Source organism: Uloborus diversus, chromosome 2 (assembly GCF_026930045.1).
Source record: "Uloborus diversus isolate 005 chromosome 2, Udiv.v.3.1, whole genome shotgun sequence".
NCBI lineage: Eukaryota > Metazoa > Arthropoda > Arachnida > Araneae > Uloboridae > Uloborus > Uloborus diversus.
The window spans coordinates 137,696,220-137,723,035 of record NC_072732.1 but is presented as its reverse complement, the minus strand read 5'-3'; the positions used below and the strand labels follow the sequence as shown (position 1 = coordinate 137,723,035).

General features: G+C 32.6%; 1 protein-coding gene across 1 annotated transcript in view; it reads left to right on the top strand.

The window, feature by feature from the left end:
* LOC129216043 (sushi, von Willebrand factor type A, EGF and pentraxin domain-containing protein 1-like) overlaps window positions 1-26,816 on the top strand; it is a 170,322-nt gene that overhangs the window by 68,246 nt on the left and 75,260 nt on the right. The window contains exons 2-3 of the mRNA XM_054850188.1: window positions 14,589-14,730; window positions 21,920-21,978. Of these exons, the coding sequence (XP_054706163.1) occupies window positions 14,589-14,730; window positions 21,920-21,978 (201 nt within the window). The remainder of the gene's footprint in view (window positions 1-14,588; window positions 14,731-21,919; window positions 21,979-26,816) is intronic.

Below are 26,816 nucleotides of genomic sequence, written 5' to 3'. Positions count from 1 at the left end.
CTTTTTTTTTAAGTGTGGGTAATTTCTTTTGAATTTCGGGAAGTTTTTTTCATTGTTATTTTTTACAGCCAAGCAGTTACTGTTATATATATAGTAACTGTTCTTCGAGCGACAATTATTTTCCAGTGTTAACACCATCTGCAACAATTTCCTCTTGGTCAAAAATAGGTTTGTGCTTGCCCTTTGGTTTGAAATTTACGCTGAATTTGCTCTTGTTAGCTTCTTTTTCTTCGGTTTCGTTTTCTTTTACAATTACTATGTTATTTTCTGAAAATATATTCCAACTGATTATGCCTTACCTCTTTGCAAATGCTCAAGGCATTATAAATATTATTTCCCTTGGTATAAAAGCTGAACAGCGGAGCATTACAGAACGCTAATGCCGGTAACAACAAATTAATGTTTGTAATACTAACAAGAAAAAGTTTTTCTCAAAATTCATAACAGTTGAGATAAATATTTAAAGAAAAGTATCATGAAGAACTGTTGCAACTGATGGTTGTAATACATTGTGCATAGCACAAACACATTCGTAATTGCAATTAAAACTAGTTTTCACTAGAGGGCAAGTCAAGGAAATGGAGAAAATAAATACGTGGTTCACATAAATTCACGAAAGTGCAATTCGTCAAACCATCTGGGAGGAAAATATAAATTTGTAATCTTTCCGCTACTTTTATTCATTGATATTCTATAAATTCGTGCTTTTGAAAGCAAAATTTTTACTTCAATAGATTTTGGTACTGTCTCATCGGAAAAGAAATTCATATTTAAAATAACAGTAGGTATCTAATTAGTTAAATTTAAAACTCTTTAATTAAAAGATATTTATTATTTTAGCAAATACCAAAAATACCGGTATCTACCTCATCAAATACCGGTATTACGAAACTGCAAAATAGCTCCAAATACCGGTGTTCGGTGTACCGGTATTGCAATAACTAGCTGTGTGCTTTGACCTCTACTTACACATAATATGTGTTAGTAATCGCCCGGTTTTGCAAATTAATGAATGTAACCTAATCACCGGATGAATTTGTGGCAAGCTAAGTGGAGAAAATGTATCTTGTGTCATTTTTATATATCAGAAGCCTTAGTTCACACGTTGATTTTGCAGCGTGTTGAAAAAAAAAAACATTTTAAAGAACCTTTTTTATTTTTATTTATTTATTTATTTATTTTTGCGACCGAATTTATATTACTTTTCATGAACGCTTTGTGCTGATACCCTTTAGAAGCTATGTAATTTTAAACTGGTGTAATGTTTCAAGAATTTTTTGGAGGAAAAATCACTAAGCATAGAGGGAAAATATTGTACTGTTTGAAATCAGAAAATTATATTAAAAATATAAGATGTTAACTATAGTTCGCGAAAATGTACTTCGAGTAGACATTACATTATGTAAAAAATGTTTAACCACCAATGTCAACCAGCATCATAACAATGAACAAACATTTTAAGATTAAGAAGCGTATTAATTGCTCGTGTCTTTGCAAGATTCTATTCTTTTGCAGACATGCATTGTCTTAAATCAATACTAATTGCTGATATAAACAATTCTAAAAATGTAGATAGAAATCTGTTTTATGAATGTAGAATATTTCGTTAAATTGTATTTCAAATGTATTTGAAATGTTTCAATTGACATCCGGTAGTTTTGTAGTTAAGCGGAATGTCTCATTACGCAATTCTAAAGTAACTATTATGTCATTCTAAACAATTATTCAATTCATTTTATTTCCGGTTAAAATGTTTTGCTTTAAAAGTCGTTTATAGCAGACAATTCCGACCTTGGAACATAAAGACTCTATTTATGGACGCATTATTTGCTTTATTCACCAAGGTCTTACAAGTCAACCTTCTAAGGTGACAGCAACTTGAATCGTTCTTTTCCAAGGCGAAGGTGAGGACTTTATATTAAAACTAGCGGTACCTGCTCGGCTTTGCCCGTAGTAGAACATTAAAAGGTCATTTGGTTCGGATGTATATTTACAAATAATGGATGATGAATTTATGCTATGTTCATTTGCTCGTCCATATTATGGTAATTTACTCGTCCATGTTATGGTAATTCGCTCGGTGCAGAGGAATTAAATCCACCAATGGTGGTAAAAATAAAACATAGAAAAAGAAAAAAATCGAATTCTCCAAAAAAATTGCTTCGAGGTGCTCACTCTAATGCTACGAACTAATTTTGTGCTAAATTTCATGAAAATCGGCCGAACGGTTTAGACGCTACGCGTGTAACAGACAACCAGACATACAGACTGTCAGCATTATTATTAGTTAAGAAGATAAAGATAAAGATAAACATGTTAAATTCTAATAAAGCTAACAGCAGTTAGCACAATTTGAAACGCGTTATTACGATATTTTTAACTTCTATTAACATTATGTAATATCGGGATCAATTGTTTTTGATTAACGTACCTAATAGGTAAACAATAGGACTTTCACGTACAGCCAATGTCCTAAATTACCTTGAACTTATAGTCAAATGTCATGTTAAATACATTTTTTACAGCATTTAGGCTAATAATCTTATTATTGAAAGCACTGTAAAATAAGTAAGAATATTTAATAAGTGATTTGTTGATCCACAGTTCATTTATTCTAATGGCAGAAAAACAGCCACTCGATAGATTTACAAATTTCATTTGTGTCAAATTATTAAAATGATGCTGTAATCTACTGGCAGAACTATATTTAATTCATTGACTGAGCAACTAAACAGCAGAAATCTAGCCAAAATCATAGAAACCTATAACACAAATGATTCTTATATTGTCTTTTGAATGTGTATAAACAACATGACAGAGACAGGCAATTCAATCTTTCATTTTTAGTTTTAAGTCCCAGCAACAGCTTCATTACATTACAAAACGTTCCAATATCACCCGTCAGCAACTATAGAAAATTTGCAAATGATTAATACATAACTCCATTACGACTTTAAGTAACTGTTGACAGGATAGAAGGAAAAAAAAAAACGTAGAAACGAAATTGTTCCATCCGCCCCTACTATTGCTGCTTTTTTTTTTTTCAAACTTTTTAATCTTAACATATCCATAAGGAAACTAACATAATATTCTAGAACTAGGGATAATAGCTTGCCAATTCAAACAAACTATTCCCAAGACAAAAGAATGGAAATCAAAGAAACAGAAACATAACAGCTAATGGCAGATGCTCTCTTGCCATTTGAACACCTTTAAATACGGTAAGGTTACAGTTGCGGCCGAATTGCTGTCATTATCTTCCTATCATTTTCTCACTAGTAGCGTTTTCAGGAGTAAAAACAAATGGAAAAACAGGAAAAACAAAGGAAGTATGCTCTACTAGAACTTTATTGTCTTTGCGTTGGCCTGAGCTTTTTTTTTTTTTTTTTTTTTTTTTCGCATTTTAGCTATTGAAGTAAGATGAAACGAAGTGTTCTGTACTCCCTTTGTATGTAGGTTAGAAGGGAAGGGGAAATAGAATTTCTTTTTTGTCCTACGGTTCAGATGCATTTTGATGCATTCTCTTTAAATTGAGCAATATTTGTAAGGAAAAGATAATAGATCTCTATTTTAGGCAAGGATTTGAAATTTATAAGTCAAATATCGGGAAATGAAAATTATTTATTACTTGCGGAGCATTCAGGAGCGTATTGTAGTGCTTTGAAAATTTTGATTTATCGAAAAGAAGTGAACAGTGATTTATTAAAAATGTTTAAAAATATTTTTGCTGTAAACATTAAATCAGAAGTTAAAAAAAAAAAAAAACTCTCAACAACAAAGCAAAATGCTTTGCTTTGTTTCTTGAGCTGTTTAGACAAATAACTGGATCCCAACGGAAATTGCGTGAAACTCAAGTTAAAAGTGCAAAACATTTTTTAATGATTACTTTACTAATGACTAATTAAGCTGAAATAAACTATAATTTACAAATTAAGCAGCTAAATATGAATGATTGTGACACATTTTTAAAACTCTTTCAGGAAATCAAAATAAGATCCTTAATTCTAAACTTAGAATACGATAGATTACTAAATCTGTTTTACGATACGTACTCGTATAAAAGGGGCAATACATACTGTACCAAAGAGCAAATATAAGTTGCATTGGAAAATGTTACTTAAATCAAAGCATGTGATTAGTCATAATGAACCACAATAAACTGAAAAACGTGCAAAAACGATTGCTGCTTGATGGTTGCTTAGGTTATAGTCACTTTTGTCACAGTTTTCGCAAACATCATTAAAACAAAAGCTTATAAACAAATTATATATTTATCAAAGCTAATCATGCCCATTATCTAAAACTTTTCCAGGGGGAGGAAGTGACTCAATGCGTATTATACCAGAAACGGTGAAAACCACTTTTTTGTATGAAAATGCATTGATTTTTCAAAGCCAGGGGGCCAAGATGTGCAAATAATCCCGTAACCCCTTAAACGAAGGGCTAAATCAGGACTGCGGAGTCGGAAGGAAAATAGCCGACTCCGACTCCAGCTCCGGCTTTTTTATTAATTTATTTTATTGTATTTTTTTCAATTTCCCCCCACATGAGAAGGAAAAAACCCACTAAACAGAGATTGAAATATTAATTCCTTTTTATGAAGTTTTCGCGTTGCATTTTTTTTTTTTTTTTTGTAAACCTAAGACGCATGCAATGTTGAAATTCAATTTGGAAATCAAATTTTCCAACAGTTACGATTTTAAAAGTGAGACTACTTAAAAATCCCATTTAAAAAAAACTAAAAGCATTAATTTGCTCTCCTTTAATGTTTAACAAATAAATGCTCATCAGAGAAAAAAAGCTTTTTGCTAAGTCTGAAAGCCTTTTTTGAGAGGGATAGCTCCGCACCGGGTGACACCCATCTGACTGCTATTCCTTTATCCCAAAATCAGTCTGACTCCGACTCTAACACCACAGCCCTGGCCTAATTCTGCCACACAAATCCAAATTTGATCAAAGTAAAATATTTAACTATTTACAAATATTGCAAGGAGTCTTTGCATTTCAAGCACTCTATGTGGACGTGCTTTCTTAACTATGGGATTTCGCCCATGAAGGCATTAGGTAATCGTTCCATCTCTATCTCCAGCCAACTTTCCACAAATACAATATGAAAAATATCAAATTTCATCAATAAATCAATCACTGTACCTATATTTTACTTTCTCTTCAAGAGCTACTATGTTGCATGCTTACGCTATGCTTGAGAACTCTATAAATACGTTAAGCTCACAACTCTCTCTGAATTAAGCCTCAAGAAATGCGGAAATAGTACTTTATTCTCTCTATCCGGAAATCAAATAGTGTAAAATAAAAGCGAGTTCACGCCAGAGCAAGATTAAGAGCGGTCATTTCTCCAAAGAATGAAGGAAAGCTTATTGTGACGCTGATCTAAATGAACACGAACCGCAGTTCTCTTTTGTCTGATAAAATCTTATGGACGGTCGGACGTAACCCGTGAGCAAAGAAGTGCATTTTCTTGCCAAGGAATGGATCTTAATAAGATCTTTTTTTTCATGAGGAGTGATATTGTTGCTCGCTGTAAACCCTCTTACAAAAGCAAGCTGTAAATGAGCTGATGTTAGTAACACTGTTGAAGGAAATGGTTCGATAACAAGTTTCCATGTTTGTGCACCTGTTAGCGAAGAATGGCATGAAGCAGTTACCATACAAAGAGTAATTAATAATTCTAGACTGAAAAAAACATTTAATGTAGCATGGCACAAAAACAGCAATGTAAATTCATAAAAAAGAAACTCTATTTTTTTTTTTTTTTTGTGCGCGCTGGGATACAAAGAAAATCAGAGGTATTAGCAGAATCGGCAGACAGAAAGCAGAAAAGAAGCACTATGTCTTGGGCCTGAATCACAAACATGTACTTTCAATATACGAGGGGAGAGAATGACAAAAAATACAAACGAGATGGATAACAAATTTCACTATTAAACTTTTAGATTTCGGTTAACAACGACACATTTGTGCAAAACAACTTTAAGCCGGAAATCACAAATCATCTCACCGGTTAACTCAAACTGTTGGCGAGATTCTATGTTCAGTTTTTTTTTTTTTTTTTTTTTTTTTTTTTTTAAGATGATATTTATCAATAAGATATCACTTAAATGATTTCTGTCAAATTTGAGTACTTTAAAGGCACGAATATTTTTATTAAAAGTGTCAAATAGATGCCTGAGTTCTTTAGAAGATTCTTGATTACCATGTGCACCTTGGGGTTCACCAAAAGAAAAACTCGTTTGAAACCAATTCATATTACATTATTTTTCCATTTAAAATCTAAATATTTGGAGGATCCTCCCCTCTCCCCCTCAACCACAGTGCTGCAGTTTGTTATAATAGATATGCCATAGAAGGCTCTAAAAATACTAGACACAAAATTAAACTGTCACCTCAAAGGAAATTCAGCATGGTTTCATTCTGAATTAGGCTTTTATGTATTTTAACCTCAAAACTGTAAGGCGGCATGGAATTTCAAACCAATCATGTTCGTATGGGGGTGAGTTTCTACCTGTGCACTTAAATTTCAATTTTTGAAACTTGGCAGTCTTTTACCAGTTATAGTTGGTTATGCTCAGGTTGGAATAATTCACAGTCCAGGACTTGAATGTGCCATTTTGCGGAGATTTAAAAAAGTAGCTATGGGGGGGGGGAGGGGTTAAAACATTTAATTTTTGGCTTGGAGAAGGCAGATGTCTCATTAGACAGACCGTATTCAACGTAAGTGGGTCGGTCTTGGGTTTACCTCTTTTAGCCGCCATTAGTTAGAGACTGCAGCGCCTCCTAAAGTTTATTTCAACTGGGAATAATAAGTAAATATCGGAATTGTAATTGTTTTTTTGCTCTCTATATGTTAATAGCATTAGTAATTTCAATAAAATTCATCTAAAACGTTGGACACGTGAAAAAAACACCAGTCTAAACTTTTTTTGAATTTTGTTTTGTGCTGATTCCAAAGCGCATGATGTTTGATAGGTTGAACTGATTTATCTGGAGTCAACTTATTTCTTAATAGTGCAAAAACTTTCGTATATTTGAAGCTCAGCAAATGTTTCAACTTGTTTCAAACAGTACTGAAATTAAGCTAAAATTTTAACTTATTAACACAATCATAAACATCGAGGGCATGAAAAGGGTTGCGCTCGTAGTACATAAGTTTTACAGGTATTTTGATGAGTACCGACGGGTATCAAATAAGGGTATGGGCTATTTACATTTCATTAAGTTCATTAAAAAAGAAATGGAAATGTCCACTTCGAATTTTCTTCATCTGCAACAATAACGAAAATTTGGATAAAAACATCCCCCCCCCCTTTTTTTGATCAATTTGAAAAATAATTAATCAATAGTACCAGCTTAATTCTACTGCATTGCCTCAATATCCATAAAAATTTCATTGACACATATATTTTGCAGATTCATTGAGTGATAATGGACACATTTCCACAAATGTCTAAATTAGAATTAGTTCCTGTTTCCAATGCTGTTTTAAATCCACATATCATTTTTTAAGTTTTTGTCATTTTTTATTAGTTTACCAGCAGCAATAGGGGCATACCTCAATACCTCAAACCTTAGAGCAGAAATTAGTAAATGGAGGGAACTAGTCCAATCACTGGTTCAGCAAAAGTTGGGCAGAGAGCTCAAGTCTCGTGACTCAACAACGACGAATGGTTGACACATTTTGCGTGAAAAAGGAAAGAGGGAAGGGAACATGCGAAGGAAACATGATTTTTTCCAATGCTTTTTTTTGAAATCAATTGCGTGACTTGGGGTCTTGCCTTCACGAATGAAAGTCTTTACTCCTTCCATTTTATCACTTCTCAATGCCTCAAAAATGTGGGAAAGCTCAATAACTATTGATTTTAAATCTGTATTTAGCACTCCTTCTTGCCACATTACTAGTACAAAGCCAGTTTACATAAATGGTGCTTAGTGGTGAGTAAAAAAATAATACACTCAAATGTCGCAAGTCTCCAATATTTAAAAAATTGGAAAAAAAACTTAAACTTTAACTATAATTTTACCTGCAATATATTACTTATTCGACCAGCAAATATAACATCATGAACCTTTTGTGCACAATAACATATTTAAGAATAAATCAAGTAAAAGTAGATTACACACACACAAAAAAAAAAGAACGAAAGAAGGGAAATTTTTTTTTATTTTTTAACAATGCTATTTTTTTCTGAGATGTGCCATTATGTCCGCATATGATTTATACAAAATACTGTATGTGTGTTTGAGTGTGTGTGTCGGGGGGGGGGGAGGCGAAACATGTTTTGCACTACGTCTACGAAATAAATTGGCCACTAGATTTAAAACCCTTTTCTCTTTTTATGTATGAGTCGTCTGTCTATTTTGTTCAATATTTTTATCCAAATAAAGACTATCTTCATCTCAACAGTCTATTATATCGTTATAAAAGCTATCAGACTTGTTATCCAACTTCCTGGAACACCGAACGGAAGCTATTTCGCGCCTAATTACAAGTGGCTCGATATAGTCATTCAATATAACAGTTTCCTGATAAAAATCTTTCCTTTTGGAATAGCGCCATTTCTTGAATAGTTAGCAGGGATGGTTTGAGTGCTTACACATGGCAACATCATGTCTGTTCGTCGCTTGATCGGGTATGCAGAACATCCGGTTCAAATAGTTCACCTTCTTTATGGCGACATTAAATGGCCCCGCAAAACAGATCAAAATCTAGCGAATGACAATAGATATTATGGAACGACAGAATTTGTCATTTAATTGAATGGGATGCATGAACCGTTTTGTCATTTGAAATCGCTGGGCCTCTCAAAAACTTAATATCTTTCTGCCTCGCCCATTTTTGCATCTAATCTTGGTATTGTGAGACAAGATCTTCAATCAAGATAGGCAGCGCTCTACTTTCGACGAAGTAGCTTGTACTCAATGTTAAACAATTGACCTAATGTTAAGTATTATTTGTTATGCCATCAATTTTGAAAATGAACAGAACGGATGAAAACAATAACAATGATTTTCTCATTGATTAGGGTGACTTTTTACTTTTAAGAGACTTAGCAGTTAGTTACCTTACTATCGTTTAGCTTGTTATTAAATGTCTCTCTCACGAAATATTAAGTATTCCATGCTAAGAAAGAATTCGAATAGTGGTGTAATGCCGATTAGCTAAAAAGGTAAACATCCGGGGTGGTTTCGGTTGAAGCAGATAGGCCCATAAGCTGTTATGGAGACCAACTTTTTCCTGACAAGTTTTTTGGTGTATATATATTATGCTTTCCGTTTTAAAGTTTACAGAAAACCGTTTTCCATCTGGGCCTAGTTACACTACCGGATTAACTTGCATGATTTTTTATGCACTTTCAACGACATAAAATTGTGAAATCTTAGTATTCTCAGATAATTAATGAACTAGAATTGCATTAGGTATTAATTAGTTATTTTTGTTATTATTATTGTTTTTAAATATTTATTTATTTATTTATTTTGGTGTTTGCTTAGTAATTTTTTCCGTCCTCACGCAAAAAGAAAGAAACATTTTGAAACGGTTTTATCTTGGAAGCATCAGCCGTTTTATCTTTCTCTTAAATTCATTTCTTTTCAACCAATTGATTAATTTCAGAGGAATATTATCATAGCAAATACATTAAGATCGTTACACGTCTCTACTGAACTGGTTCGCAAGGTCTCGCCGTTACTTGCCACTTTGTCAATTTTCCACGCGACTATACCTGATATCTGTGTGAAATAAAACACTAGGAAAAGAATTTTTCTTATACGAATAATGGTCATTTACAGGGTTTTTATTATTACTGATGAAATTAAATCGCCAAGTTTTATTTTCTAATGTAAGAAGTTTTTTTTTTCTCAACTTGAATATTTATTTCATATTATGTAGTAAGGCGACATAAACTATGCCAAAGCTTTTGACGCATTAGTCTTTTTAATGGTTCTGGGTTCAGGCGAACATACAACTGCGATCCTTTTGTTATTATTAGTGATTTACCGTACCTGGGTATTTTTATTCAGTTCAAATCACACTATTATTTGAAAACATTTTAATCATTTTATTCACATTGCTTTCAAAATAGAATAAAATGTAAATGATTGCAGTAATATTTTCAAGTCATGAATAATTTTTGAAAGTGAATCTTTGAAATTTATTATATTGTTTTAAGCCAAACTTATGTCTTTCAATCAAGGTGAAGCATTTCCATTTTTTATGACAAAAGCTTTATTTTCATTATACAATGCAAATTTTTAGAACAAAGATAAATGAGATTTATTACTAATTTTGAAATTATATATTAATTTTGAAGTTATTTTATATTAATTTGGAAGTAACGGTGACGTCTACATGTGGGAAAAGCTATAAATTATTCGGGTAAACATTTTTTCAATAATTATACTTCTTAAACTTCATTATATGATTTACTATCTGTTACATTGTACAATTCAATCATTTCTTAATACGCGATTGTATTATACCACTTACCTTCAATAGTAGTTTGAAATCATGGAAATAAATCGTGAAATAAGGTGTTTGGTGTGTTAAACCAGTTTGGAGTTAGACTTGACGACAAAAAACGATATATAAATTGCTACAATTTCTTTCATAATCTGTGGAGAAAAAAGTCAATTTATTGCTTTTTTGATCACAGTTCTGTTTTCTTGGATGCTTGTTGTAAGTACAGCGAAAGGTCTGGATTCAATTGAATTTTAACTAAAATATAGAAACATGTGGGTTAAGCTCTCAAAGTTCGTATAAAACTATTTTTATGTTACAATGCGTGTTGTGAACCGTTTGGAGCATTCAAGAGATGCCAATGATAAAAGCAAAAAAGTCTTATAGAAGGAATAGTATGAGCAAATTTTTTGGTTAGTTTTAAAAATATATAAATAAATAAATAAATTCGAATAAACAAAAAAAAATATTTAAACAAAGCGGAATAAAGTAATAAATACAAGAAACGCATGCTACGCAAAAGGAAAAATAATTAAGAATTTGCTAGAGCCATAACCAAAAAAAAAAAAAAAAGATGAATAAATAAGCAAATAAAAAAGTACAAAGCAATATTAGACCGCATTTTCATTATACAATGTAAATTTTTGGGACAATGATAAATGAAATTTATTAATAATTTTGAAGTTATATATTAATTTTGAAGTTATTAATGAGTAACAAGCTTGATTGCAAAAACATACAAAGGATGAAAAATTGCTACTGATTAGAATATTGCTGACAGATCTCTAACTGGATTCATTGTTACTTCCGAGTAAATAATAATTTTTAGTGAAATCATACTTCATTCACTCTGTTATTGGCTGATTCCGAATGATTGAACAATTTAAAAAAAAAGAAAAAAAGAAAGAAAGAAAGAAAAAATGGATTCTTTGGAATTTAAACTTATCTAAACTACTCATTGAAATTCTTCAATACTCAGTACATTTCATTTAAACAAAGAATGTAATAATAAGTAAAACCCTTCTACGTTTTAGTCTTATTCTCAGTCATTTAAAACACCTTAAGTGAAATTAATTTATATTGCTGTCACATACAAATTGCGGAAAAAACATTTTAATTCATTCGTTTAATTTTCAAGCACAAAGGTATTTATTCGTTTTGCAGTAATCTGCGATTATTGTGCATCAAAACGTTGGTACTTCATTTATTTAAATTTCAAGCACAAAAGTATTTATTTGTTAAAACCTTATAACACTTATAATTTTTTGTTGCACACAATATGAGGAAGATGCAAGCATGAAACTTTGCTCCTTGCTTCTTGCTATAACCTGAATTGATGGTGAATTTGAATTACAAAAATTTTCGGCATTCATGATGTCGTCATATACAACCCTAAGTTACATTTTCCTTCAAGCACGATGAATAGAGCTGTAAGCCTTTGAATTTCTCCCACATAAAGGAGTTTCCATAAAAGAACAAGTTTTCAAATCCCATATGTGAAAAGCAACAACACTATTACAAGACTTCATTCGTTTTTGTGGCTATTTCGGAAAGCAGTAACACGAGAAAAGTTGCATATTAGGCATTATCCTGAACCTTCACGCATCTTTCAAAGTCACAAGATGCCTTTAAATTCATGTTGATTTCTCAAGAAAATTGCCGATCGACATGAGGAAGAACTAACAAAAGAACACTGAGTATCGCCATCAGTACACATGCATTCCCACACATTTGACCTTGCGTCTTCTTTGCTTGACCTAAATCGAAAGGCTGAGAACCTGGTGCGGGTTCCGATGGCTGGACCGTTTCTTTCAAAACGATATGCGGCTTTTAATTACTTGAGACACGTGTGAATAGGTGATCAGCCATCATGAAACCACACAAACAGGAAGAAGACTCGAATTTTTTTTCCTTTTTCAGATTCATATAGGTTTCTTATAATGCAGATCTCCCCTTGAGCAACTTCCGTTAAATGTCTATAATGGGTTTTGAATATTCCCTATTGTTGTTTTAATGTATTGAAGTTAATACTTTTTCCCTCTAGGAAGGAAAGGTTCATGCGAAAGGCTAACTCTTTCTCTCGCTTAATGTATTTAGAATGTGATATTCGATGCTGTTTGTTAGGCGATTTCATTTTCTTCTTATGGATCATTTCTCCAGGAGCTCAATTCGCTACTTCATAACTTATGCTTTGACCGAGCTCATTTTTTCCTCATTTTTTTTAAACATTGTCTTTCCTGTTAGTACGTTAGATTTTAATGAAGTGAAATGTAAGTGACTAATTGATTAGAATGTTAATTTCTTTTTCATGACAATAATTACTGATAGTTTTCTACACATTGTCTATTCTACGCATGTGAAAGAACAAATGTTAAATTTGACTTTGATGCGATGTACTAATATTTTTTTGCACTTGTGAAAAATCAGTTATAGTTTTTAATAGGATTTTGTTATCGATTCTCTACTTTCATGAAAATTAAGAAAATAATGTCCCACAAAGTATGATTCCGAGAATGTGGTTTATTTTTCTTGCAATTGGTTTTGAACATGAATAAAAAAAACATTGTCATTTCATGCTTCTGGGTCTACTGTATTTCAAAACCGATAATACTCGAAAAAAAAATTGATCATAAACTTTTGCGTTTCAACATTAGTGCCGTGGAAGGAAAATGCTAATTGATGGACTAAAATCTTCAGTGCCGAAGTTCTCAAATGCACTTATTTACCACACATGATCCTCATCTGTTTCCATTTCTGACAGCTTTATTCTTTTGTCGGAAGAACATTACCGCTACTTAAGCGCGAATGCAGGGCAAAGATAGACTTCGTGTCGAAAACGTTCTAAGACGACTCTTAACATTGTGCTAGCCATTCTAAAACGTTTGTGAATCGTTTCAGCTTCATATGAGGCAGTGAGAAGTAAAAGAATGCAAGTGGATCTTTTCAAGTTTTGAGTAAAACACATTTAAAGTTCCGGTCCTAGGTAGGCTTTCGTTGAAAAAGCCTAATCATGCTGTCTAGCAGTACCTACCAGGGCTACTAGTACAATCTCTTGTCCCAAAACAAAGGAGAGGTTCGTCTACAATTTGTACTGCTTATCTGCAATGTTTTTAGTTTTTGCACTTACATCCCTTTGCTTCTCACTGACTCATATGCCCTACCTGAGGGTGGGTCATGGGGCTCGTGCCTCTCCTTAACGCGAACAAAAACGATATTAAACTGCGTTTTAGGTGCGTGGTACTGAGAAAGTACCGAGGGAAGGACACAGACCCCTATTTAGGACTCTTTTTCTCTTTCGGTTTGTGTTTTAAAAAGGACTCCTCCAAAATTAGAACCTGTATCCACCCACGTGCAATACTTGTATGTTTTGAATTCAAAGTTGGATAATAAAAAAAATGTTTCAAGTTTCCGAACTAGTTAACATGGAATGTAAATGCTTCAAATCTTAAATGGCAAATTCAGCAAATCATCATTAAGCTTTTATCATAGAACAACGCTCAAAAGAGGCGTTTTCACAACAGCTCTTTGCCTTTTCACCAGAGCTGTTGCAACTTTCTAATGACGAGTTGATTACAGTTTTTAAGTTGAAAGTGAGTGCGAAAATGGCACTGTGAATGGGTTTGAAATAAGAAAGTGCTTTAGGAAACATATATTGCGACTTTTGCTTTACTTCTCATTTTCCGATATATACTAAGCTATAGGGGAGTTTTGGTCAAGGATTTCGTATTTCAAGCACATTACGTTTTCTATTCATCTGAAAGTTAAAAAGAAATCCACGATATGAATGTGTAGATTCTCAGTACTTTTTAACTTAAGTAAAATTATTCGCAGGTTCGCAAGACTTTAAAAATAATTTCCATTTTTTGCGTTTTGATTCTGCTTTTGCGAATAGTAAAACTACGTAGAAGCGACAAAATATAAGGAACTCATAAGAAAAATATAGAAGACAGTTTCGTACTGGCTACAACATACTAACTTAGAAATTGTAATAGCACACTATACCTAATTCTCTCAATTAAGTATCAAAACCATTATTTCAAAATCTACACAACTAGTATAGTAGGTATTGAAATATTTTTTTTTTCTTAACCATTTTCTTTTTATTTCCTTCCAGGCTTTGTCACTATTCAAAGTGATGAAACGTTATGTCCTTACCCTGCAGTTCCTATATATGCCACGGTGGCGCTATCTAACGAAGCGAGATCCGTGGGCACGACGGTGACGTATACGTGTGACGAAGGATATGAACTATTCGGGTAAATATTTTCCCCCATATTTATTCTTTTTAAACTTGAATATATGAATTACTATCGGTTATATTGTACAATTGAAGGGCTCGTTTTGAAAGAATGTGACAAGCCACATGATGTGAATTTTTCCGTAGGCTAATATCCAAACTATAATAAAATATTTGTAGAATTTTTCAAAGATATTATACTTTCTATATTCTACAATACTAAAGCTGAAGGTATATTTTTCTCCAAATGAGGTAATATATTGTCATGTTTATTTCCATTTTACTTATGAGAAGCAAAAATTTTGATTGAAAAGTCACTCCTTGTGGCTTGTTATATTTCTGCCCCGAGCCCTTCAACTCGATCATTTTTAAATATGTACGCGGAAGTAGTATATTACTTAGCTTTAATATTAGTTTGGAAGCATGGAAATAAGTTGTTGAAGTCACCAAAAGTGTATTAAATCTGTTTGAAATTATACATGGAGATAAAAACCATAAATAAATTGCTAATATTTCCTTCATGTGGAGAAGAAAGTTAATTCATTGCTTTTTTGATTAGTTTTTTTTCTTTTTTGATGAACATTGAAAGTACAGCGAATAGTCGATCCTCAATTAAATTTTAATACAAATACAGAAACCTATAGGTTTAACTCCCCATATTCCGTATAAAGCCATTTTCATGTTATAATGCGCGCCTGAACCATTTGGAATTCCCAAGATACGCCAATAAAAGTGAAACGTTCTTATAGAAGTAGTAGTACGGGCACATGTTTTGGTTAGTTTAAAAAAATATATAAAGAGATAACAATAATTTAACTAAGCGGAATCAAATAATTAATAATATAGTGTTATTATTAAATATCTCTGCATAGTATAAAATGAAGTCTCCAAAAAGCGTCTGTGTGTTTGAACTCTCAAAACCCTAGAACTACTCGGCCCATTTCGCTGAAATTTTCACAATTTGTTCCTTTAAGTCCTGAAAAGGTTTGCAGACCAGTTTGAAAAAAATTCGATGAATAGTTCTTTTTTATTACAATTGAGGCCCAATTTTCACATAAATTCCCGAATATGGGGGTGAAAAATTACTTGCACACATTAATATTATATATAGTTGGAAAGAGAATTTTCTGCGCTCTACGCAATTTGTTTCAATGCTCTAACTTAATTGCGGCGGGGGGTAATTTACATTTTTAGCTCGAATTGTTTTAGGCTTAGCTGAAATTTAGGCACTACTTTCTTCATTAAATCTATCAATTAAAAGTGAAGGTATTGTCCCACAGTTTTCTTTTTGACACCATTGGAAAAAGCGGTACTTTTTACTCTAGATCCATCTAGACCTTTGGTCGATAAACTAAGCTCCTATCTCGAAAGGAAAAAAAGTTACAAGCCTTTTTAAATCAAGTTTAAAAAATCTCACTTCCATTCAAATTGTTAACCATTTTCTTTCGCATTTTAATTCATCAAGCTTATTTTATTTTGTGTTTCCTTGGTTACGCTTTTTAAATCCATCTTTCTCTATTTAATTTCTTAAAAGTATTTTAATATCTGTCGTCATTGTTTGGGAGGGAAATTTTGATTGATGTTTTTTTTTTTTAATTTATTTATTTAAGTCTGATTGTTGAATATACGTCACTTGACACAATTTTTATTTTCAAGGTGGACCGGGCAAAGCCGAGCAACACAGCTAGTAAATAATAAATATAACAAAATTGTGCCACGCAAAGGGAAAAATAATGAAAATTGTGCTAGAAACATAACCAAAATAAATAAATTTATAAGTAAATAAAAAAATGCAAAGCAATATTAGTATGCATTTGAATGTAACCTTTAACTACATTTAAAAAACTATTAGTAGATTTTATAATCCAATTTTTAATTATTACGTTTTTTCCAGGATCAATGTTCATTTTTTCCCCTTATTATTTACCTTTATTTTAGAGCGAGTGAATATTTTCTTTTTCATAATCTGAGAATGAATCAACTTAATTATCTCTTAAGTCGATTTAACGTAACGAGTTTTTTTTCCTGGCGACAATGAATTTAATGCGAGTTGAAGCAAGTTCGCTGTAAAATTTTTACAGTATTAATTAATTCTTAAAGCGAAATGTTTAATATTTGGTATTGTTTTTACTTGAATGGGGTGCTTTCCTTCAATCAAAAGTACTATTTTTAGTCATTGAAATGGACAGAATGAGCGAAAAAAATAACATGGACCCAGAAAATACTTTCATTTTCCCTAAAGTTTTTTTTTAAATAAATTTTTTAAAATGTCTGATTTTTCAAACAAGGCGTGGTCTTGGCCGCATCTTTCTACTACATACCCACGTTATGATAATCAAGCAGCGAATTAAAATTGCGCTCTACGCTTGCTACCAACTATATCGTTGCCAATACACGTGAGTAAATGTGCAAATAAAATATTTTGCACTGTGAATGGCAACACTGAATGGCATTTCATCGTTTGTGATGTCATCGGCAGAAGCCGTAAACAATGAAAGCGCTCCGATTTACGCAATTTTTTAAAAATATTAAACATTAACTAATTTATCAAAAAATGGTCAGATCCCATGTTTTTAAGCATGCTCTTATAGAAAAAAATACTTTTTAAATTTTTGAAACGACCCCATTAGTTGAGATTCATTATTGACAAAGGAAAAAAAAAGTTTTTTGGCAAAACGTTTCCGTCGGATGTCTTTTATTCCAAAAGCCCTCTTATTTTGCATTGGGGGTTCCTAGCATCCCAGAAACACGTGTATGCAGTAATCTGCAATTTTTGTGCAATTATACGTTGTTATTTATTATTATTATTATTAAAATCACATTACTTCCATGTTTATTATAGAGCTAGCTATCACTTGCAACTCTTTTACAATAGATAAGATGTTAACATAGCTGTAACTAAACTATCACTGTTACAGAATCGCCAAAGCGGCGAGTAGAATTCGAACTTGGATAAATGAAGGATTTTTTATTGATATAAAAACAGCTCATTATTAACGTGATTTAAAATAAAAATCGAAAAAGTAACCCCCGAAGAATAAGATTATTCGGTTTCTTTTCATTGATACGGTAGAATTTTGTAGTCCGAGACTGTAAAACAGCATATCGTTTCAAGCATGAAAATAAAAATAAGAAAAGTTTCAATTTTGCCTTTCTTCATAATCTTCTACTTTATCAATTAAATAACCATACTTGAAAACATTTTTACATCAAACAATACATTTACTATATTATTTTTCAAAAGAATTACTCAAAAATCGTGGTAATTTCTGGTAATTTGCAACAGTCTTTGATGATGATGATGGTACTGAATCAAGATGATCGATTGTTTTGAAACGTTCCAGAATACATTTTTCGATTCGTAGCTTTGAAAGGGCCATGTGGATCAGCTTCTCGGTTCACATATGACCAGCGGATCGTAGGTAGAGAACCACTGTTTTAGAGCCTGCTGTCCTTTTATAAGAATATTAAGAGTTCGTTATTTTTTTTAAGTTGCCACCTTTTTCTTATAATTTTGCGTTCCCCCACCTCCTGTATATAAATGCTCAATGAAAGAATTAGTTCTGTAAAAGATACTTCGCTACCAGAGAAGTGTCAATGCGGGGAAACAAATCTCAGTTCTCTGCCATTTCTTCAAAGCACGAATATTCTCCTCTCATAGTTATATACACACTCTCTTTTCGGTACCCTTTGTCCATCTACTATGGATATAATTTTCTTCTTGTAATAAAAAATTAATTTCTTACTTAACAGGTTATCTTAACTGTTGAAAAACGTTTAACTCAGATGTGAATGACAAAAATTTTCATAGATTCAACGCCAGAAACAGCATTGTTTTTTCGGCAGTTAGAATGAGTTTGATGTAACCACAGAATATACAATTATTATAGATATTTCCAATAGATTAATACACAATATAATTATTTAAGGTTTTAGTTAAAATGTATTTCCATAGTAATCATTGCTATTTAAAGACGATATTTCAGAGCATGACTTAAAAGTGATGCTATAATGTCTGATATATCTCATTAAATATGCTCTAAGTTGAAATTAATTAAATATCGGAAACTCACCAACACATTAACTTTGATTTTGTTTCAGTAAAAACAAAATTAAGCTTTAGACTAAGTTTCATGTAAGATTTACAGTCAATGGTGGATCCAGAAATTTGACAAACTGTGGGCGAATAACTTTTATTGCTTACTATTTATCACTTATCCTAGTTTACAATTGCCTATAACAAATATTTCGGACTAATTTCAAATCATTTCCGGGGGGAATTCCAAAGATCCTTTCCCATAACATCATCTAAGATCGTCTAAAACAGTGGTGGTCAACCTTTTTCTGCCCAAGGGCTGCACATTAAAATCATTGTCACGAGCTAGAATACCATAAGTTTCTGATAGATCAATTCTTTTCTAAATGACATAGTAAAATAGAGAAAAGAAAAAATATACAAATCAAAAGGTGTTGTTATCATTACTTCATGCTTATCATGCTGAATGCATGTTTTTCAGGAACTAATTTCTGAAGAATTTACTCTAAATTTGTGACCTAGTCACTAATCGTTCTTTTCAATTTGAGACTTAGAACAAACCAAAAGGACACGTGGATCAGCTTGACAGTCCGGATGTGTCCCACGGACAGTAGATTGGGCACCACTGGTCAAAAATAACGTTTTATGAACTTCAATAGCGAAAAATTATCGGTGAAAGCCCCCCAAGGAAGGAGCTATTGCCTCCATCTCCTTTCCCCTGAATCCACGCCTGTTTACTGTTAATACAGAATGTGCACATAATTATGTAGGGTAACACCCCCAGTAATTGGCAGGTCACCAGTGATTGGCACTTCCAACAAAAATGTCCTAAAATAAGATTTCCTATCCAATCTTTTAAAAATAGAAGGCTATGTACCAACTGAATGTACATTTACTTTAAAGATTATATCTTCAATCCCTGTTACTAAATGATAGGAAAGAAAAATAATTGTATCGTGTTTCAAATCAAACATTTTTGTTGCAAAAACCTTCTTTTCTGGCTTAAGGGAAGCATGCGCACCAATCCATTAAAATCTGACTTAAAATATATTGTAAATTTTTCGTTGTCAGAAGTTTTTTTTTACTTGAAAGATGTTACTTTCAGTGAGTAGAAGTATATTTTTGTCCCTTTTTGGGTTTTTGAAGTAAGGATAGATACTATTTAGTGGTGCTTCAGTTATCCTCCCAGTAATCCGCACATATGCCTAAAGTAAGTAATGTGCTGTGCAATGTGTCACTAGTTTGATTTCTGATACTTTTGCAGCAACAATATTACTTGGGTTTTACTATTGATTTGATTCCTACAGAATTTACTGTTAAATTTTTAAGAGTAACAATAAAACTAGTATGTTGTGGCCATCACGAAACTTTCTTCTATATCTTTCTTGTGAATTCTGATCAATCCCTATGCTTGAAAAGAATGCAATATTCCCAGCAAAAAAAAAAAAAACTTGACGACCGTCCGAATTCCTGAATTCCCGCAAAAGCAAAGCAAAGAACGACTTGAAAGTTATTTTAAAAGCCTTGCTTGAATTAATTAGATGTTTTATTTGTTAACAAACATAAAATGGCAACAGTTATTAATTTTAAATCATTGCGATAACATTTCCGATTATCTCCCGAAAATTAAAATCACGTGAAATAAGCAGACGAGAATATTGTAATTTATCTTTCTTATTGTTGCATTTATAAAGCTATTTTTAATTACACAAAAAAAATCAGACCCCCATGGAGCGATTGGCGCCAAAATTGAAACAACGCCTATTTACAAATAGATTCACATTTATTCCAAATTTCATCCAGAACGTAGCATTACTTCTTGAGAAATGGCACTCACAATGAAAAAAAAGAACATTCGATTGCGCCACCCCCTTTTCAGCTTTTGACACCAAAATAAAATCAGCTCTTATACCCACTAAGGTCTACTTGCCGATAAATTTTTCTTTCATTCCGTTCATTATTTCTTGAGATACAGCAGTCACAATTGACGACAAAAAACGTTCTATAGCTCAACCCCCGTTTGAGTTATTGCCACCAAAATTGAATCAGCACCTGTTCCTGTTAATGGCAACATATGGTCCAAATTTTGTTTGATTCCGCCAGTTACTTCCTGAGGAATAGCAAGCACGCGTAACTCAAAAAACGTCCCATTGCTCCACCCCCTTGGAGGAATTCGCGCCAAAAACCAATGGGCACAAGTTCACATAGGGGCACATATGTGTACCAAATTTCGTTCGATTTCGTGCGGTAGTTTTTGCTGTAGAGCGGCCACAAAAAACTGGTCACACACAGACGTGACACACACACATACACACAAACATACACACACACATACATACACACACACAGACAGACAGACATTTTCCAAAAATAGTCGAAATGGACTCAGCACACCTCAAAACGTTCGAATCCGTCAAAATTCGAAATTCGAAAATTTGCACGAATCCAATACTTTCTTCTATATATTAGATATAGAAGAAAGTAAAAACAAGTATGTTTGGCCATCACAGTCTAATATTGCGTCTGTGGAGAATCGTTTCATTTTTTATGGTCCCTTAGAATCATCGAGTTAATGTTACTTTTTTTTGGGGGGGGGGGGGAGAACAGCTATAATTCGTAAAATCAAAACTGCATACCGACTGATAAAACAGCAATAATCTCGATATGTTTTCCCATGTAAAACTCCAAATTTATTTTTATTTCTCTAAAATACTTTTTCAACTTCAAGATGTGTGATTTAACATTATTTTTTGTAAAATTGCCTACTTTAAACTAACATAAATTATGTTTCTTATGATGATAAAATTTGTATGCAATCTAAAAGTGAAAAATAAAGTGATTTTCCAGTTCTATTAACATGTGTCAATCACTGGATCACAAGGTGTCATACACTGGGGTATCAGGTGCTAATTACTGATTACTTATGGTAACTTTTTCTACATATATTTTATAAAAATATGTATTCAAATATTTTTGCTTTAGTGAACTAAATAGATGCACAGATGTGCATTCTTTGATACAAAAATATTTGCAAGTGACTATTTTTTTTCTTCCAAGTAATGAAAACAGAGGTAAGTTTAAATATAAATTCTTAAATTTCAAATTACTGAGATCGATACCCTATTTATTTCAAAATCTTTCTACATTCTCTAATAGACTCCTCTTTTTTTAGCGAATCTTCTCGTCAATGTCTTCCTGATGGCAAATGGAGTGGAGATCTCCCTAGTTGCGGTACGTGCAATATTTCTTTTCTTTTCTTTTTTTTTTTTTTTTTTTGCAAAACCACTTATTTCCTTAGTACATAATGTTGAACTAACAGTGAAAAGTTACTTAGAAATGCATATAGAATATGTATCGAGTCAACTGAAATTTCTTTGGAATCTTGGTATTGAAATCAGTAGAGAACACTTAAAGAATTGGTTCAGATTACTACATAATATGCATTAAGTATAAAAACTGATCTTATAAGCCGGACTGGGGTTTGAGCTGTTTTAAAGAGAAATATTGCAGTGAGGAGGTAGAGGGCATTATCTGCAGTAGCTACACATTTTTCATTTTTTTTTCTCATCTTTTGTTCTTTAGTTTTACTGTACAAGTTTGCTTATTAGGTTTCCGCTAAAATTAAAGCACGATAAAAGCGTCGAATCCCATCATTTCCCTATTGTTAGGAACCCTTACTGAATCCAAAACTAGTCTCTTAAAAAATTTCAAAACTCGTCTTTGTAGATATTACCCTTTACCCGCCCACGGCAGAATAGGTTTGCTAATTTCAAAACTTCTGTTAGTTTTCTACTAGCACGTCGGGTTTTTTCTCTACAGTTTATGTTAATGTGATCACTTTTCACGTTAAAGTAAATATTCCACGAAACCCTAAAGCTCTCCTATTGGTTGAAATGAACTTTTTAAAATTAAAATTGAGTGTTTACTTTCCAAAATACTGGTGGCGCAGTATAGCCCTCAAGGGCTTTTGCGCCATTTAAAGCAAATCAACCAACCAACCAAAATATTAGTGTTATTTGTGAGAAACTTTAATTCACTCTATTGTCAAAGCAAAAAACTAAAGGATCAGTAACGAATGTAAAATAATTTTTTCGTCATCAGCAATACAAAAAAAGTAATTATATATTATTTTTACTTTCTTCTATATCTAATATATAGAAGAAAGTATTGGATTCGTGCTAATTTTTGAATTTCGAAGGATTCGAACGTTTTGAGGTGTGCTGAGTCCATTTCGACCATTTTTGGAAAATGTGTCTGTGTCACACATGTGTGTGACCAGTTTTTTGTGGCCGCTCTACAGCAAAAACTGCCGCATGAAATCGAACGAAATTTGGTACACATATGTGACCCTATGTGAAATTGTGCCCATTAGTTTTTGGCGCGAATTCCTCCAAGGGGGGTGAAGCAATTGGGCGTTTTTTGAGTTACGCTTAACTGCTATTCCCCAAGAAGTAACTGGCAGAATCAAATAAAATTTGGTCCATATGCTGCCCTTAACAGGTACAGGTGCTGATTCAATTTTGGTGTCAATAGCTAAAACGGGGGTTGAGCTATAGAACGTTTTTTGTCGCCAATTGTGACTGCTGTATCTCAAGAAATAATGAACGGAATCAAACAAAAATTTATCGACAAGTAGCCCTTATAGGGTATAAGAGGTGATTCTATTTTGGCGTCAATCGCTGAAAAGAAGATGGCGCAATCGAACGTTCTTTGTTTTCCATTGTGAGTGCCATATCTAAAGAAGTAATGCTACGCTCTGGATGAAATTTGGAATAAATGTCAATCCATATGTAAACAGGCGTTAGTTCAACTTTGGCGCCAATCGCTCCATGAGGACTGATTTTTTTTGTGTGAATAAAAATAGCCTTTTAATTGCAACAATAAGAAAGATAAACCGTTATAAACTGTCGTCTGCATAATTCGCATGGTTTTAATTGTTGGAAACATAGACAAATAATTAGAGTAGACCGAGCTATGGCAACCCTTTGGATGCTTATTAACCAAACCATGTGACTGGTGGATATCGTAGCAACAGCGGGCGTTGATCGTAGCAGACGATCAACGCTCGAGAGAAATAAAATAAATAGAATTGATGGAATACGGAAGAATGATCTTTTATGGAGTCCGATTTGTAAATTTCTTATTCTAAGTTGTAAATATTTTATTTAATATAGCGAGTTTTTCGTTTAGATAGTATTGTGCATTTTCTTTAGTCAATTTCAATAACTCTCTAAGCAAATTAAAGATGCAAGCGCCCATAAAGAATCGGCAAACGGTAAGATTTTTACCTACAATTTCAAATTAAGATACCGATTAGTACATTTTTGCGTTAACGCAAAACGTTTACGCCATTACGTTCACGCTAACGCTGACGTAGCAGTTCCAAATGAAATAAAAGTTACTGAAAACTGTGATCAAAAACTAATGCCAAAATAATGCATAATTAAAAGAAAAACAGTTCAATATCTGCACCTGGAAAGAAAATTATAATGAAAATACATTACGTCTTAAAATACATGTCGAGTGCCAAACTATAGATAATGTTGCCATTTAGCAACCATGCCGCCAAAGTTTTCGCCAAGCCTTCCACCAGTCACATGATGTATCCATGAACCAATTTTTTCATCAGCAATTCTGGGAAAGCTCGGTCTACTCTTATTATTAGTCTATGGTTGGAAAACTACAAGAAAATCGCGATGATTCAACTTTTTAACTGTTGCCATCTTGTGTTTTTTAACAAATAAATGTTTGTAATTATTTTAAACAAGGTTTTTAAAACAATTACCAATTTTCATTCTTTGCTTTGCTTTTGAGATAAATCGGGAATTGGGATGGTCGTTAAGTTTTGGCATGTGTAATTTTGTTTTTGCTGGGAATATTGCTACCTCGTCAAGCATGGGGAGGGATTATAATAATACGAACGATATAGAAGAAAGTTTCGTGATAGCCACAACATACTAGTTTGCATTGTGTATGTAATTAAAATGTTGTTTATCTAAAATATTTTTCTTTTGTCGTATATTTTTTAAACATTTACTATATTTTGTAAATGAGTCACTTTTATCACTACGTAGTATAAAATCTTGACGTTATTGAGACAAATTGAGATCACTTGGGACTTAATTGGTAAACGTAAACCCAAAACAAATCATAGACCAAAGTTAGCTGAGAAGAGCTGCGGAGTCGGAGGGAAAATGACTGACTCCAGCTTCGACTTGGACTCCGAAAATTTTAGAACCTTAGACTCCCCACTTTTTTACCCCAAAATCAGCCTGACTCTGACTCTTAGAACTTTAAACCTTCAACTCTCGACTCTGACTATTTTACCCAACGATCAGTCCGAATCCGACTCCACAAACCTGAGCCAAGTCACTCTTCCTTTAATGCAATTAACCTATTGGAGTGAATTAAAAAATACCTTAAACAATCTTCAAACATTGAGACATTGAAAAACTTGCAGGTCTTATGGATACTTAACAATAAATGCTCACATAAAAACAGACAGTTCAATAAAAAATTAAACTTGAAAGTCATTATTTTCTGAATGATTCTTTTTTGTTTACATGTTTTTACCATTGCTTTCAAAAAAAAAAAAAAAAAAAAAGATTCGAAGACTCTATTTTAAACTTCTGATTTAGGTGAAACCACTGAACCCTTGATTTTTATTCAGCCTTTCGTACTTTTAATAATGAGACAAGTTTTACGCTTTGGGAATAATTAGGAAATTGTGCAAGAAGCGTTACAGCTATTCAAAGAACGTTCAGAAAAAAAGTCTTCTCATTTAAAAAGTCGTCACGGATGAGCAGGCAGGGAACTCATTATTAATAAATTTCATGCCGATTGAAGACATTGATCTTCATTGTTCAAGACCAATAACCATAAATAGAAACATACCGTTAAATGAAGTTTAATAGATAACAGTTAAAGGGAAATGCAAAAGTTTCGGTTAACAGGTGGTCTTAGAACAAAGATATTAGAAAAACTTAACTAATTGCTTGGAGTTTTCCCATGAGTTTATTTATTAATTTAAAGAAAATATTTCTTTTCATTTTTTTAGTTTGTTTAAGTAAGTGTTTGTGTAGAACAAAATCTACATAAAATTTTAAAACGCCTGAGATATTGCCTGAATTGTTTAAAAGCTATTAAACCAAGTATCGATCTAAAAAAAGTCCTCAGAGTTGCAACTTTAGAAACGTCGTTGTTTTTAATGCAATGGGGTTGTTTCCTTTAGTCATAAGTAGTACTTTTAGTCACTAAAATTGTTAGAATAAGCAAAAAAAAAAAAAAAAGACCCAGAAAATTATTTTATTTTCCTTACAGTTATTTTTGAATTAATTTTTTAAAACGCACGATTTTTCAAACAAGGCGTGGTCTTGATGACGTCACAAATGATGCTCTTTAATGCATCTTTGTACCGCGTTTCCAAGTTATGATAATCAAGAAACGAGTTAAAATTGCGCTCTACGCTTGCTATCAACCATATCGTTGCCAATACACGTGAGTAAAGATGGGAATTAAATATTTTGCTCTGTGAATGGCAACACAGAATGACATATCATCATTTGTGATGTCATCGGCAAGAAATGTAAACAATTAAAGCGCACAGATTTAAGAAATTTTTTAAAAATATTAAACTTAAACAAATAATTTAAAAAATGGTCAGATCCTGTGTTTTTAAGCATGCTCTTTCAGAAAAAAATACTTTTAAATTTTGGAAATGACCCCATTAGAATCAGTTTACCACAACCGAACGTTCGGAAAAAAAGGCTGCCCATGTGGTGACAAATAGTGTGGGAACGTGGTCAAGTGTAAGTCCGGAGCGTCAAATATTGGAATTGCCTGTGTAACGTTTCGTATGAAACTTGTGATCCGCTTGCTATTAAAATCATTCGGAAAAAAAAAACCTTCCTACCGTTTTAAAAGTGGTGTTTTTCACCTTACTTTGAGAACTAAGTTAACCCCATTTCCAAATCGAAAAAAAGTTCAAAACGTAACAATAATTTAACTCACTACTATCGAACTCAGTTATGTTCTTAATACATCCACTAGAAAAATCGCCCTTCAAGGTA